The following is a 17,328-nucleotide window of genomic DNA, read 5'->3' as shown; positions in this document are numbered from 1 at the left end:
GATACATGGTTTCAGGGGGGTATATTAGAATATAGGTTTGTTAGCCTTGTATATTTGAATATAAGTTTGTTAGCTTTGCCTTTAATCAATCAAAGTTGTTAAGCCTTGATGATGTGGCCTGTATTCTCTGAGTCCTCAGTTTCTATAAATAGAAATGAGGAGCTCTTATTCTGTAAGAAAACAGTTTAACAAATTACAAACTAACTGAATACAAGTTAGTTATTCTTCTCTCTCTCTCTAGCTTTTGTAACTGCCTAGTCTTCTTCTTTTCTTTGATATCTTTACAGATGTGCATTAAACTATTAACTATTTCAACTATGCACACAAAAACTAGTTGATTCCACTAGTTCCACCATGAACTCACATTTGAATAATTAGAACCATCCATTTTATTGATTTTGCATCAAAACTTAGATGATTTAGTTTAAATTGATCAGTATAAACCTAAAATCGATGATTAATCACAATGAAAAAACATAGAGACATTGTTTTGAAATAAAAATTGAGTAGTTTCAACTTAATTATTAGTAAACTCCTAATTATTCAATTAAGTTTTAAATTTATTTGTGTTTTTTTTTGTGATTATAAAACTTTTGTTATAGGTGGTTTAATTAAACATATGTGATAATAATGTTTTTAAATATGGGGTATACATTTATTAAATGCGTTAGCTAGCATTATTAAGTTTTAAGAATTCTGTAATATAAACCTCGTCATGTCCAACTACTAACTGAATACCTTAACAAAGTTTTATAATATTGATTTAAATAATTATATAATTATCTTATCAATTAATAATCAACTTGTTTGGGACATCATAAATTACATTCACAAATCAGATAATTTTTTATCCATTTTAAGATTGCTATTCCTAATAATTATAATAAATTAAACTTGAATAAAAAAAAAAATGAATGGACACCGAGTTGGACTAAATTGACCAATGAATAATAAGGCATTGGTGACACTACTTTGATTCCAAGTTTGGGTCTTTTCTTTTTCATTCTTCACCAAAATATATTCCTTTCTTCCCAACCTCTCTCCGGCCGCCGTCTCCGGCGGAGCTCCGTTCTTTCCTTAAATCGTTTCCGATTGGTAGAAAGCTCGCTGCTTCCGTGGTTTCGGTGACACCATCATGGACAAGGTCTTCAATAAGCTTCGCAATTTGGACGCATACCCAAAAATCAATGAAGATTTTTATAGCCGTACACTCGCCGGAGGTGTTGTTACTATCGTCTCCGCCGCATTCATGCTCTTCCTTTTCTTTTCCGAGCTAAGTATGTCCTAATCTCACCGATTCTTCTTTCTCTATTTTTTCTTTTTCATCTTATTAGTTTTTGTTTATTTAAATGTTTTAACTTTGAATGATTTTGGGTACCTGGTTGGGAAAAGATCAGAAATTTAGAAGGGGAGTTTTGAATTGTATTGATTTCGTTTTCTGGGGTGTTGAGAAAATTGTCTCAATTTATGTATTTTGCTTTGCATTGAGGTGGATTTGAAATGCATTGTTATTCATTGGAAAGGGAATTTAAAAATGAAACTTCCAATTCCTATTAGTTTATCTGCCATCAAAACGTCCTTTTTCTGTATTGTTTATTTTTTGAGAGTTGGGCCTAGTGACTCAAATTGCGGACCGCATCATGTGATGCGGCCGCAATAGTGCGGTTGTATTGACTGCCGCAACTGCATCACACCGTGTGTCACTGAACCACAATGTTGCGGCCGCATTGGGCCGCAACGTAGCCGTATCAGGACGCAATGCAACCGCATCAGGCCGCATCGAGTTCAAAAATATTTTTTTACTCACAAAATAATTCACACCGCAACGGCAGCATTGACCACAATCGCAGTAACCGCGACCGCAAGTGCAATTTAAACCACTGGTTGGGCCATTAGTGGAGAACAATACCCAACCTTTATTCCACTAGGTGAGGTCGGCTACATGGATTGAACGACACCATTTATGTGTTTGTTTAATTTTTTGAGTGCCAAGGAGTGTAGCCATTGGTCTCATGTTTTAATGATGTAATTCATGGTAAGGTGGGGATTACCGGATTAAGTAACATAAGGATGGATTTGTTTGTGGTGTGCCTTCATTTGGGTACTTTCATTTCATTCACCTCCCACGTGAAATTTTCCGATAACTTGAGTCCTTGATATATGAAGTGGTTAATGTTGTGAACTATTGGAGCAAGGGTTATGTCAAACTCAACAAGTGATGCTTCAATTCTAGCGCTAGCCTTTTGATCCACTTAAGCCTATTTTTTGTAATTTTCATATGATGTGGTCATTGCTGTGGGCTGCCAAGCAAGCTTACCATTTCACCGAGGCTTCCTCTCAAAAGGGCGGCCTAGTGTATGAAGTCCTACCTAGTGAGGTCTAGGAAGGGCGGCCTTATTCCCATAAGTGGAGAGTGTTTCCAGGCTTGAACCCATGACCTCCAGGCTGTGGTCATTGTGCTGAGCTGTGGCTATTAAATTAGTATTAGTTGGGTAAATGGTATATATAAACCCAATCTTAAGAGAATTGAGGGAATGATCTTAAATGAAATATAGTTAGTTGAGGATACCATTTGTATGGGGCATTACACTGCTGTTTATGTATGTTATTATGGAATTTTACAATAACCTATTAACCTTTAATATTGTCATCTATTACTTGTGTTTGCAGGATTATATCTCTATACCGTTACGGAGAGCAAGCTTTTGGTGGATACTTCAAGAGGAGAAACCTTACACATTAATGTATTTTTTGTCTTATATGTGCTTTAATTTTTGTAGTTTTATTCAGTTCTTCATATTCCAAGTCCAATCTATGGACTTGTCATGATTCATGGGTTGTGCAAGATTATTTTGGAATAAATTCATTACTCTGATTATTTATTGTCAAGAAAAAATGCATAAATGTATTATTCCAAATCATTTTGCAAGGGTGTGATTGGCCTTATACATTCGTACCCTGTAAGCTTGCCAACATTAGTTTTAACACCGACTACTTCACCAGAGTTCTAATATTATAAATTTTCTATTGAAAATGCAGTTTGATGTCACTTTTCCTGCTGTTCGTTGTTCAATGCTCAGTTTAGACTCAGTGGATATTAGTGGCGAGCAGCATTTTGATATAGTACGTGCTGTGTAAATAGTGTTTGGTCAATTAATTTTCAGTTCCAGTAATTCTAACTGCATATATAGACTTTTTGATTCATTGCATTCTTTATTTTTCTCTATTATATTTCTCCATGTTTCATGTTTTTATTATTCTTGCTAATTATTACTCACACAACACTGTTTCAATTTGCAGCGACATAATATAATGAAAAAGAGAATTGATGCTAATGGTACTGTTATCGAAGTGAAGAAAGATGGACTAGGTGCACCAAAGGTTAACTGAAATGATCAAGCAACTTGTATTGTGTTAATATAAAATGTGATGATGTTTTTTGTTGTCATGTTGCTTTTGAAATGCTTATGATACCCTCAAAGATTACTTTATACATCCTGTGTGTTTTCAATGAAATATCTATGTTCAGAAGGGTGCTTTATACATCCTGTGTGTTTTCAACGAAATATCTATGTTCAGAAGGGTGCACTGCGTACTAAAGTTTTCTTCAAATGTGTCAATTTTTAATTCACTATAGCATTTTGGGTAGCATAGTGCCAACAATAGCTAAAAGTAAGTGCGGTGGAGATCGGAATGTGAAGATGAGTGGATGGATATACAAGAAAAGATAGGATTATGTACAAATGTATTGAGACTTGAGAGAAAGTTCATATAGCACTTATTGAGGAGAGGATGACCGAAGCTTGCCTAAGGTAGTTTGGTCACGTGAGAAGTACCAGTAGTCTTTACTTTGAAAACTGGATCCAATGAAAGATAACCCAATTAAACAGTCTATAGGAAGACTGGAGAACAGTTGAAGAGTAACCACTTAAAAACTACTTTAAATGGTTTTATTGAAACTTTTGTTTTTGGTAAAGCTCAAAAGCGTCAATTTATCATGTAGCACCCCACATATTGAAATAGGTCTAAGTTTTGGTTGATACGAAATACAACACAGATTAGGAGGAACTATTGTTAGGTGAAGTACTACTTTCTAATGGGAAGTTCAATGCCAGGTTCTGTGATGCATGCTGGGTTTTGAATAAAACATTTCCATCTAATCTAGCTGCTAAAATGGCAGACTTAACCCTCATCAGAGCATACTCTTGTAGTATTTGACAATTCTGTCAGCTAAGGGTTGATATTGCACTGAGATGCTTGGAAATGAAAGGCATTATGCTTGTCTTTATCTTATTTTATGTATATGGATTACTAGGCTGGAGCCACATGCACTGGGCCACCCTTTTTTATATGGATGATTGATTAGTGGTTTAACCATGTAACAGAAATACTTGAGTGGTGATTTTGCCAGTTAGGTTCTTCGTGTTAGCTATCAGCTTTGGAGGATATTCAAGTATTTAATTTCAAAGGATTTTGGTGTAAATAGTAGATTTGTTAGGACAAATGTAATGTGGATGGTGGCATGATTGTTGCATACCAATGAAGCTCTTACAGACTTTTCCGAGGGGATCTTATTCGTAACGATTTTCTATCGTGATTAGAATCATTAAATTGAATGGTGGTAATTCATTTTTCAAAAGCCTGAAATACTCATACTACTTAGGGTTGGAATCTTATTGCTAGATCTCTGTGATAATTTTTCTTCTAGATTGCTTTTCCAGCACCTTATTTGTTCTTCCAAGTCAATGTTAGTATGTTACTCTTAGTTAACAGTGCTACAAGGAAATTGAAGGTTCCCTAGCTTGAATGCTTCTGTAATCCTATGTATTTTTTTATTGTTCTGGTGGAGGATTACCAATCCTTTCTTTGTGTAATTCTCTTAGTTAATGAATTCCTTTTTTCTATTAAATTAAAAAAAAGGAAAATTTTTTGTTTGTTTTGTGGATGGAAAAGATGATACGTTATGATGGGCTACCTGCATATGAAAGACTGCATAAGGCATTTGATTACCTAATGTGTTTTCCTTGGTGGGATTTTGTTCTACGATCTTTGTTTATGTCTCTTCATTACCAGGAATTATTAGCATAATAAATTAAATCTTACAAAACTGTTGTCGATACCTCATATCAAATGAGCAAATGCTTGTATAATGTGAGGCCAATTGTTTAGGATCCCTTGTCGTCCTTTGTGTGATTCGAAATCCTTTTTTCTATTTTTCAACACATTTTTACAAATATTTTATGTTTCACATCCAAAAGACAAATGTATATATAATAATTTACTTTCCCCCTTTTTATACATATTTCTTAATGCAGATTGAGAGGCCCTTACAGAAACATGGTGGCAGACTTGGACATGATGAGGAGTATTGTGGTTCATGTTTTGGCGCAGAAGAGGTACATTTGATCATTTAATGTCCTTAAATTTACCCTGGTATTCTTATAGTCTTGTCATTACCTGTAAGATGGGTTGAGTATCAACGTTGACTGTCGAAACTTGCAGTGCTTTTAGCTAATAGGACAAAGAGGATAAATTAGGTTTCAAGGAATATAGTTATTATGTTTTATTATGCAATGTGTCCTTACCGTTTGATGTCGTATCAGGGACAGATCCAGAGGTGGGCAACCCTGGCTCGGACCTTCTCCTCCGCAATATAACTTTTTTCTTATAAGTATTAGATGTTAAGTATGTAGGTCTTGTGTACATGTTTTCTTTTTTTCGGGTTAGACTTCAGGCTTTTTCTCCCAGTTTAAAGCTGAGCTTTTTGTTTTGAATAAACTTGAACTTTCTCATTGGCCTTATTTATTCAACAATAATTAGTGATTTAATTGTTGAAGTTAGCTTTTTTTGACAATTTTTTAAAGAAAGGATCTACTTAAATAGTAGCAGTGTAAAGTTATAGACAACATCAATTACATTTCAATCATTGAGTATTAAAATTTGAGAGAAAAACCAAAATTTCTAATACACAACTTCATTTTAAAAAAATAGGCCATTCGATAAGCCCTTGTCTGGATCCATCCCTGTCCTATGTTTTTTAAAATGTGTTATGCCCTGTTTCTTCGTGTACGGACTTTTAATACAATTCAACTTATACTCTCTATTTGTTTCTTAGTTTCTTATATGCACGCCATTTTTCTTTCTCATATACAGTCCGATCATCACTGTTGTAATTCTTGTGAAGAAGTGCGTGAGGCATATAAGAAAAAAGGCTGGGCAATGACAAATACGGATTTGATTGATCAGGTTGGCTTGATACTCTTATTCTATTACTTCATCTTTATCTACACCTAAATTTTTTGTGAATTGAAATGCCGCATTTGTGAGCCTATAGACTTTTTATTTAGGTTATTCTGAAGCATATCTTTAACTGTTATAATTAATAAAAGCTTAAGAACATGATAAGGAGGCCAATAACAGCAAGGGACGCTCTTGATATTGCAGTGCTATGTTTTGTTTAAACCTTATTTGCATTACATTAGCATCTTCTATATCTTAATTCAAGCAAACATTTTTAAGAGCACCGAATACAATGTACACATGCATGGGATAATAGTATACAACATTTGTGATAATTGACAAACTCATATAACAAGCTTTGGAATTTTACTCTAACTGTACATGTTGAGAAATTAGAAAAGAGAAATATCGTGTATTTGTGTTGAAGAGTTAGAGACATGTGTGTGTGAGTGTAGAGAGTGAGAGATTGTATTTGTACTAGAGGTATGATCATACATTGCATAGTTGATCCACCCGATTCACCACAAAATCTGCCTCCTAATTAACGGCAATTAATCACCCATTCACTTCTGGATAGACTTTTCCTTAATACTTTCCAATATTCTTAACTGTACACATGATACTAACTTGATGCTTCTACATATGTTTGGTTTCCAAGCTCCGGAAATCGTCATCTCATTTTAAAGCATTTAGCAACCTACACTATAGCATTCTGACAGATTGGTTTTGTTTTAGTGTAAAAGAGAAGGTTATGTGCAAAGAGTAAAGGATGAAGAAGGTGAAGGATGCAATATTCATGGATCTCTAGAACTTAGTAAAGTGGCTGGAAATTTTCATATTGCAAATGGGAAAAGCTTTCTTCATTCAGCCATCTTTCTAGCCGATCTGCTTGGTTTACAGGATAGTAATTTCAATGTAAGACTGAACTGGAGTTCTGATATAGTTTTGCTTAAATAAAATATGATTTTGATGTATTTCCTATGTTTACTGTTTGCTTATATTCACATGATTGATTTTCAAAGTGTGGTTTATGATGCAGATAAGCCATCAGATCAACAAATTAAGCTTTGGTGACGACTACCCTGGATTGGTAAATCCTCTTGATGGGTAATTTTTCTTCTCTTTCTTCTCCAGCAGAAACCTTTATTTTCTGGCGACAAGGATGTCATATGACTTAAGTGTTTTTACATACTGAAATTCTGAAGTTTGGATTTAGTGGCATGTAATATAATTTTGAAGTTCGTTTACTACACAAACAACCCTCTGCCATTAAAGCTTACACCGTTTCCCGTGCATTCATTAACAAAAAACCAAATGAACGATTCGATAACTAAGCTGTTCATGGATTTTGTATGGTCAACTATCATTCCCTACCCTTATTTACTCATATACAAGTAAAAAAGAATGCATTCATTTGGTGTAGTCGAACCTTCAATTGAAATGGTTCAGCACCAAAATTAACCTTCAACTCAGCTAAACCAAATAATAGGCTCTTCCCGTTCTCTCAACAGATAAAGGTGAGAAAGGGAAGGAAGGACTCTTGACCATAAAAGCTTCCATGTGCTTATAACTAAGCTAACTAATCTATTTGTCTTGACAGCATCTTGAAGTTGTTATCTCCTTACAACAGAAAAGGGGGTATTGTGCAGGTTTTCTGATAAGATTAGGCCTTAGCCTAGTATTAAAAATGTGTATAGAAGGAGAAATAGGAAAGTCTGGTTAGAGACTTCCTAATTGTAACACATTTCCTAAAACATCCCTAAGCAGTTAGTTGTTAGGTTTGCTATAAATAGGGAACTAGCCTTTTGGAGAGGGGAGAGTTAATTGAGAATTAGAATTCTGGTTGTGGAATCAGAGGAGGGTCGTGGGACCTCTTCTATAATCTTAATTCTTGTTCTTCTTTCTAATAATAATCTTGTTCTTCATCCCAACCAAACTTCTAGATTGCTTTTCCAGCACCTTATTTGTTCTTCCAAGTCAATGTTAGTATGTTACTCTTAGTTAACAGTGCTACAAGGAAATTGAAGGTTCCCTAGCTTGAATGCTTCTGTAATCCTATGTATTTTTTTATTGTTCTGGTGGAGGATTACCAATCCTTTCTTTGTGTAATTCTCTTAGTTAATGAATTCCTTTTTTCTATTAAATTAAAAAAAAGGAAAATTTTTTGTTTGTTTTGTGGATGGAAAAGATGATACGTTATGATGGGCTACCTGCATATGAAAGACTGCATAAGGCATTTGATTACCTAATGTGTTTTCCTTGGTGGGATTTTGTTCTACGATCTTTGTTTATGTCTCTTCATTACCAGGAATTATTAGCATAATAAATTAAATCTTACAAAACTGTTGTCGATACCTCATATCAAATGAGCAAATGCTTGTATAATGTGAGGCCAATTGTTTAGGATCCCTTGTCGTCCTTTGTGTGATTCGAAATCCTTTTTTCTATTTTTCAACACATTTTTACAAATATTTTATGTTTCACATCCAAAAGACAAATGTATATATAATAATTTACTTTCCCCCTTTTTATACATATTTCTTAATGCAGATTGAGAGGCCCTTACAGAAACATGGTGGCAGACTTGGACATGATGAGGAGTATTGTGGTTCATGTTTTGGCGCAGAAGAGGTACATTTGATCATTTAATGTCCTTAAATTTACCCTGGTATTCTTATAGTCTTGTCATTACCTGTAAGATGGGTTGAGTATCAACGTTGACTGTCGAAACTTGCAGTGCTTTTAGCTAATAGGACAAAGAGGATAAATTAGGTTTCAAGGAATATAGTTATTATGTTTTATTATGCAATGTGTCCTTACCGTTTGATGTCGTATCAGGGACAGATCCAGAGGTGGGCAACCCTGGCTCGGACCTTCTCCTCCGCAATATAACTTTTTTCTTATAAGTATTAGATGTTAAGTATGTAGGTCTTGTGTACATGTTTTCTTTTTTTCGGGTTAGACTTCAGGCTTTTTCTCCCAGTTTAAAGCTGAGCTTTTTGTTTTGAATAAACTTGAACTTTCTCATTGGCCTTATTTATTCAACAATAATTAGTGATTTAATTGTTGAAGTTAGCTTTTTTTGACAATTTTTTAAAGAAAGGATCTACTTAAATAGTAGCAGTGTAAAGTTATAGACAACATCAATTACATTTCAATCATTGAGTATTAAAATTTGAGAGAAAAACCAAAATTTCTAATACACAACTTCATTTTAAAAAAATAGGCCATTCGATAAGCCCTTGTCTGGATCCATCCCTGTCCTATGTTTTTTAAAATGTGTTATGCCCTGTTTCTTCGTGTACGGACTTTTAATACAATTCAACTTATACTCTCTATTTGTTTCTTAGTTTCTTATATGCACGCCATTTTTCTTTCTCATATACAGTCCGATCATCACTGTTGTAATTCTTGTGAAGAAGTGCGTGAGGCATATAAGAAAAAAGGCTGGGCAATGACAAATACGGATTTGATTGATCAGGTTGGCTTGATACTCTTATTCTATTACTTCATCTTTATCTACACCTAAATTTTTTGTGAATTGAAATGCCGCATTTGTGAGCCTATAGACTTTTTATTTAGGTTATTCTGAAGCATATCTTTAACTGTTATAATTAATAAAAGCTTAAGAACATGATAAGGAGGCCAATAACAGCAAGGGACGCTCTTGATATTGCAGTGCTATGTTTTGTTTAAACCTTATTTGCATTACATTAGCATCTTCTATATCTTAATTCAAGCAAACATTTTTAAGAGCACCGAATACAATGTACACATGCATGGGATAATAGTATACAACATTTGTGATAATTGACAAACTCATATAACAAGCTTTGGAATTTTACTCTAACTGTACATGTTGAGAAATTAGAAAAGAGAAATATCGTGTATTTGTGTTGAAGAGTTAGAGACATGTGTGTGTGAGTGTAGAGAGTGAGAGATTGTATTTGTACTAGAGGTATGATCATACATTGCATAGTTGATCCACCCGATTCACCACAAAATCTGCCTCCTAATTAACGGCAATTAATCACCCATTCACTTCTGGATAGACTTTTCCTTAATACTTTCCAATATTCTTAACTGTACACATGATACTAACTTGATGCTTCTACATATGTTTGGTTTCCAAGCTCCGGAAATCGTCATCTCATTTTAAAGCATTTAGCAACCTACACTATAGCATTCTGACAGATTGGTTTTGTTTTAGTGTAAAAGAGAAGGTTATGTGCAAAGAGTAAAGGATGAAGAAGGTGAAGGATGCAATATTCATGGATCTCTAGAACTTAGTAAAGTGGCTGGAAATTTTCATATTGCAAATGGGAAAAGCTTTCTTCATTCAGCCATCTTTCTAGCCGATCTGCTTGGTTTACAGGATAGTAATTTCAATGTAAGACTGAACTGGAGTTCTGATATAGTTTTGCTTAAATAAAATATGATTTTGATGTATTTCCTATGTTTACTGTTTGCTTATATTCACATGATTGATTTTCAAAGTGTGGTTTATGATGCAGATAAGCCATCAGATCAACAAATTAAGCTTTGGTGACGACTACCCTGGATTGGTAAATCCTCTTGATGGGTAATTTTTCTTCTCTTTCTTCTCCAGCAGAAACCTTTATTTTCTGGCGACAAGGATGTCATATGACTTAAGTGTTTTTACATACTGAAATTCTGAAGTTTGGATTTAGTGGCATGTAATATAATTTTGAAGTTCGTTTACTACACAAACAACCCTCTGCCATTAAAGCTTACACCGTTTCCCGTGCATTCATTAACAAAAAACCAAATGAACGATTCGATAACTAAGCTGTTCATGGATTTTGTATGGTCAACTATCATTCCCTACCCTTATTTACTCATATACAAGTAAAAAAGAATGCATTCATTTGGTGTAGTCGAACCTTCAATTGAAATGGTTCAGCACCAAAATTAACCTTCAACTCAGCTAAACCAAATAATAGGCTCTTCCCGTTCTCTCAACAGATAAAGGTGAGAAAGGGAAGGAAGGACTCTTGACCATAAAAGCTTCCATGTGCTTATAACTAAGCTAACTAATCTATTTGTCTTGACAGCATCTTGAAGTTGTTATCTCCTTACAACAGAAAAGGGGGTATTGTGCAGGTTTTCTGATAAGATTAGGCCTTAGCCTAGTATTAAAAATGTGTATAGAAGGAGAAATAGGAAAGTCTGGTTAGAGACTTCCTAATTGTAACACATTTCCTAAAACATCCCTAAGCAGTTAGTTGTTAGGTTTGCTATAAATAGGGAACTAGCCTTTTGGAGAGGGGAGAGTTAATTGAGAATTAGAATTCTGGTTGTGGAATCAGAGGAGGGTCGTGGGACCTCTTCTATAATCTTAATTCTTGTTCTTCTTTCTAATAATAATCTTGTTCTTCATCCCAACCAAAAATCACACTGATTCTGGTTTAGGGTATTATTTTCCATTAATTCCTTTCTTTCTTCTTGAATTTCATACCAGTGTTTATCATTTTCTTAGTAAAGGTTAGGTTTAAGTAGTAAATGGAAATTCAGAATACAGTGGATGGGAGAGCAATTTTCTGGTAATTCTAACTAACCGAAAAATTGAAGTGGCTGATATTTATATATATGTACACACGTACTTATCATTTAATATTTAAATATATCTTGCTGCATCAAAATTTTGCTATGAGATTTTAGAAGCTGATAATGTTGAATTTGTAAAAATATCAAATATCTTTCCTCTCCTTTGTGACATGTACTTGGCCACGTGTGCAAATTTACTGTATGGATTATGTATTGTTCTTAAAATGAGTGATAGCCTTTATAACATAAAATGCTATGACAAATGTTTTTCATCTTCCAACCATTTAACCTCTCTTTCTTTCCTTCTGCTTCCAATACCTTTGCAGGGTAAAATGGGCGCAGGGAGCAACTCATGGCATGTATCAGTATTTCATAAAGGTTGGTACTATCACAGGATATTTTCCCCATTAAATTTCTTGTTTGCATAATTGCATGTTAGATCTTTTAAATAATTGCTTGGTAATGATGTTAAATTCAACTGATGTATTTATTTTATTCAATGTTGTGCAATATGTTCCTGTCCATTTTGATAGAGTTATTAGCTAAAACATGAACTATTATTTTTATGGAAACTATTAACAAGTATCAATTTTACCATATGTGTGCCCTATATTAACAAAGGGTGAGCCTCGATACAATGGTAAAATTGTTGCTTAGTAATCATGAGGTCATGAGTTCAAATCCTGGACCAGCCTCCCCACTTGCGGGAATATGGCTAAAGGCAGTGTACATCTACCCTCCACAGACCCCACAAGGTGGGAGCGTCATGCACTGGGCCACTCTTTGTTCGTGCGCTATATCCACTTTGATATTAACCTTTATTGTGCTATTACCCTTTTCCTTCTTACAGGTGCACTTCTAATAATACGATGTTGCATTCATTTCACAAACTCTGGTGCTGCATTTGTTTTGCACATACCAAAAGAGACAACTAGAAAATGAACATCTGGAATATTTCCTTTGCAATATTGCATCCATTTTATGCTTCCAAACTATTTAAACATTTTCTGTATGCACATATGAGCTGAGTTGATTCTTTTGTGCACGTTTCTGTGAACACATTGCAGGTGGTCCCTACAATATACAAAGACATTAGAGGTCATGTTATCAATTCAAATCAGGTAGTGTCAAATATCATAAATATAATATTTTTTTGTACCTGTTCGGTAAAACTAGCTTGTAGTGTGTAGCTGTGAACTATGAAGCACGGATACGGATACGTGTGTCGGATATGATACGTATCCGATACGTCGACACGCATTTTTTCTAAAATATAGGATATGATACGTTTAGGGATACGTGTATACAATAGTAAAAAAATACATAAAATATGATAAAATTATAAGTGTAAATCAAAATATCCAAAATAGAAAATATAATGGAAATTGCAAATATTGTCCTCCAAAATTCCGAGTACCAAAACTAGAAAATATAGTAGAATAATTCATAAAATTGCTTAAATAAGTTGATTTTTCCTTGATTATTGGGATGTTGCTTAGCTTTGATAAAACATATTATATCTTAACCTTTTTTTTTGTTGAAAAGTATCAAATATATATATTCATCTTTATTTTTTTATCTTTTTATTTTAATATTTGGATACTCTACAAATATGTATCCTTCACGAATCCGAGTGTATCCATGTCTGATACGTGTCCGACATTGATACGTGAGGGTGTTCAACGAATCCATGCTTCAAAGGCTGTGAAGATAGCCAAAAGCTTGTAGCTGTGTAGTTAGCTTGTTGGGTTAGAGCTGTTAGGAAAAACTAGATGTGAAACTAACTGGAATTTGTTCAATGACTTAAAAGGACATATATTATTTATTTATTAATTAATTTATAATTATTAATTGGAGTAATTAAATACGTAGATAAATAAATAAATATTAGTAATTTGGTAAAATTATTTGTAATTGTTTCTAATAATTATTAATTTATAATATTTATTTCTTTAGTTATTTATAATTATTAACATGTACTTTAGTGCGATGTAATCAATGTAATTTGATAAATTTTAAAAGGGTAAAATTGAACAATAAATTATTGAAAGCTCTTATGGTTTTTGGAAAGCTACTTGAAGTAGCTTTCTAAAAGTTAGCTTATAAATTTTATTCAATTTTTGTTTACCAAATGAGTCTAGTAGCTTATTGATTGAATAAAAAAGCTACAAAAGCTACAAGCTGCGTTGCCGAACACTGCCTTTATGTTGTTTGTTGGGTACAGCCTAAGTAACATCATAAATGGTATTGTGCAGTATTCTGTGACCGAGCATTTCAAGAGTACAGCGGAAGGTGCATTCCCTGGAGTTTTCTTCTTTTATGACATATCTCCAATCAAGGTAAAAATGCTTTATTTTACAAGCAAACTAGTAGGAAAGGTTTCAGGGTTTTGTTTTGTTTTTTTCACTGATCACACTGGAAGTTTATGTTTTTTCACTTTAATTTGATACGGACAATCATGGAAATGGTAGTCTTAGTATTTCCTTTAATTATTTTTGTTGTTCTGAATATTTTCTCGTATAGTGAACAAGGCACTAGCTGACCCCACCTAAGGCTTGATTGTTGTTGTATAGTGAATGAGACACATTTGGGGAATTGGGTTTGAGACTGCTGAGTGCCAAATTTTGTGTACATCGTTTAACTGAACGATCTTCTTCAGCATCTCTTATTTTGCACTTTTGCATTTTTGGTGTTTTTATTTGTAAGGTGTTATTAGGACAGGGAAAAAATGATCAAGGAGTCAAAAACACTAACATAATTATATGCAGGCTATTATACAACATATGTTGTGCCCCCTTACACCTGGGGTTTGTTTTCTTTTCTCGCAACAAGACGTTAAGGAGTTTTGAATTATTAAGCCTTGATTTTTCTTCCACCAAAGTAAATGCCGGGACTGAGATTTTTTAAAATGAAAGTCAAAACTTAAACATTGGAACCGAAGATTTTGCTTGTCATTGTAGCAATGTTTTATCTCTTAAAATCTCACAAGTATACCCTTCAAAGTTCAAGCTTTGAAAGTTATAGCTGCAAGACTTCAAAGTTACTATTTCCAAGTCTGCCTAACTTGCATAATGGTAAGAACAATGCAAGGTTTTGTACTTAGTGATTATTTGCGGTGGTTTTTGAGTGATGAAAAGTTGTTGCATTAATTGGCTGAGGCCAGATGAAAATCTTTCTGTAAAAGATCTCTGTGGGATAGTGGAAAATAATTATCTTTGTCTTTGTGTTGACACATTTAGCCCTACACAATCTAAAGGTTCTTTAAAATGTTGATAAACAATCACATACACAAGCTCAAATGTCTAATGTTGGTTGTTGGATTGGAACACTTACAAGAGATGAGTTGGTTGGGAACAATTTTACTAGTACTAGTGTATAAAAGGGTGACCAGAGGCTCCCACTTAGTGGGGTCAGGTATGGTAGATGTACGTAGCCTTACCCCGAAGAGACTATTTCTAGGATTTAAACTCGTGACCTCATGGTCACTAAGCAACAACCTTACCGTTAAAAAAACAATTTTACTAGTCTAAGTAAGAATAATATATCATGTTACTGGTTCTAAAGTTAACTCTAGAAGAGGTGGAGTTATTGGCTCATTAAAAGATATATATTACTGATATACTATAGCGCGACATTCAAATTTGAGTTGCTGCATTCAGCTGTGGAGACTTTTGTCTAGTGACGACATTGTTTTTCATGTCCATGTTGCCCTATTAACAATTACCACTTACACCAGTGGCCTCAACTATGTTATTGAATTTGAAGCTGCTGCTACGCCCAAAATAGAACTAAAGTAGATCCAATGCTTTTGTATGTTACTGCTGAAGTACCCATCATTGATGTTGGTATTGCAGTATCCTTCTATTTAGAATTTCCCCAAAATATAATGCATCCTGCTGATTTAACCCGGGATATATAACTATCTTCTTCCTATTAGTTGGAGGAACCGTAGGAACTTAACTGCATACTGTTTTGTAACATAAAAAAAAGTGAACTTTGTTATTTGATCACTTGGTATATATGTTTTATGTTGCAGGTCACCTTTAAAGAGGAACATCTTCCCTTCTTACACTTCTTGACCAATATTTGTGCAATTATCGGAGGTACTTTCTCTCTCCCCTCCTTCTGCTTGGATTATCAACAAAATAAGTGTGAATGAATTAATTTCTTATATAACAGATACATAAGTTTATAAATATAGTTCTCATTAGTGTTAAATGAAAATAGTAGGTGTCTTAATCATATGCTTGCTTGAGAAACACTTAAATAGGCATGGTGCCCAATAGGCAAAATGAATAAAAACTTTCCACATCATTAAACTAGTAAACTAAAAAGACTACAAAACTTTACTATAACTATTTTAATGAGGTAGAAACATTTCTTTGGTTGTGAATATACAAGATTTATTCTTATACTCTATCCATTTATGTGCATTAGGGACATATAAGCTTTTGGAAAAATCATACTAATCTCTTGAAATTTAACTTAATTAAACTTGTTTCAAGAGTTACCAAATATCAGTCACCTCTGTGGGGAAGATTAGTGTAATGATAACCAAATTTTTTATAGATAAATGTTAATATATTAGTATTTATAGTAGGTGAGACTCAAACCCTCAACCTTTTTATCACTCAATTTCTTAAACCCTCCACCCTAGCCACTTCTCCACATTATGACTCCCGTAATGATAATTGAATCTGAAGGGAGGTGGGTGCAACTTGTGAAATAAGAGGGGTGTAGAATATAATTAAATCAAATGTAGAGAATATTAGTGTTATTTTCTCCTAGTTCTTCCCTCATTCAACTTATTAACATCTTTTTTCATCCTTTTTGGGTAGGTATTTTCACAATCGCTGGAATAGTAGATTCATCAATATATTATGGTCAGAGGACAATCAAGAGGAAGAGGGAGATTGGCAAGTATACATGACGTGATCATTATCTTTCACAAGAGCTCTAATGTGTTGGCTGGTGCAATGGTCCATATGTGATGGTACTAACACATTGACATGTAAGCTTTTGGAATCAGCATCTCCGCATGCGGAGATAAGGCTTGGGCGCGTCTACCTTTCTCGGATTTCACTAAATGGGAGCCTCATGCATTGGACTGACATTTTTTATAACATGTATGCTGTAATCTGCCCAACATTTTCATGTTATTTGAAGAAAATTGAAGATGTTAAGTTAATGATGCTTTGTCCCTGCTTATGATGCCATGTTTTGACGGTAAAACTAATCTAAAAGAACAACCAAAGGCAGTCCAACATATTTATTCACAGTTGTCATTGATTAATTATAATTTTGCCAATTAGAAAAGTAAGAATATTGGTCATGGAATACATATAGAAAATTTGGAATGTTAATAATAATGAAATGTTATATATGAGCAGCTCAAACAATAGGACATATTAGCCCGGGATCTAGTACATATATGGGTAGGTGAGAAAATAAAAAAATAACTATATACTTTTCAATATATAAAAAACCCTGCATATAACATCACTCAAAATAAGCATGTTT

The 17,328-nt window shown here is 33.9% G+C and overlaps 1 protein-coding gene and 1 long non-coding RNA gene across 2 annotated transcripts; both read left to right on the top strand.

Moving 5' to 3' along the window:
* LOC109334801 (endoplasmic reticulum-Golgi intermediate compartment protein 3-like) lies at nt 970–16,862 on the top strand. The gene is made up of 14 exons (XM_019570761.1): nt 970–1,067; nt 1,114–1,277; nt 2,671–2,744; nt 3,040–3,123; nt 3,301–3,381; nt 5,316–5,396; nt 6,154–6,246; nt 6,976–7,155; nt 7,280–7,347; nt 12,135–12,186; nt 12,876–12,929; nt 14,064–14,147; nt 15,845–15,911; nt 16,647–16,862. The coding sequence occupies exons 2-14, from the start codon at nt 1,136–1,138 to the stop codon at nt 16,736–16,738; spliced, it is 1,152 nt and encodes a 383-aa protein (XP_019426306.1). The 5' UTR covers nt 970–1,067; nt 1,114–1,135; the 3' UTR covers nt 16,739–16,862.
* Nucleotides 8,752–9,722, top strand: LOC109334809. Its single transcript, XR_002106147.1, has 2 exons — nt 8,752–8,871; nt 9,629–9,722. It is a non-coding gene; the product is annotated as an uncharacterized LOC109334809 (long non-coding RNA).

Source organism: Lupinus angustifolius, chromosome LG02 (genome assembly GCF_001865875.1).
Source record: "Lupinus angustifolius cultivar Tanjil chromosome LG02, LupAngTanjil_v1.0, whole genome shotgun sequence".
In the NCBI taxonomy this organism is placed as follows: domain Eukaryota; kingdom Viridiplantae; phylum Streptophyta; class Magnoliopsida; order Fabales; family Fabaceae; genus Lupinus; species Lupinus angustifolius.
Note: the sequence above shows the minus strand (reverse complement) of the source record. Positions and strands in the feature narration are given on the sequence as shown.

Excerpts from the sequence above, each read along its gene's own strand:
- LOC109334801 (XM_019570761.1), top strand. The coding sequence starts at position 1,136 with ATGGACAAGGTCTTCAATAAGCTTCGCAATTTGGACGCATACCCAAAA. Across the intron at positions 3,382-5,315 it reads ATGGACTAGGTGCACCAAAG|ATTGAGAGGCCCTTACAGAA; the intron begins GTTAACTGAAAT and ends TTCTTAATGCAG. Across the intron at positions 5,397-6,153 it reads CATGTTTTGGCGCAGAAGAG|TCCGATCATCACTGTTGTAA; the intron begins GTACATTTGATC and ends TCTCATATACAG.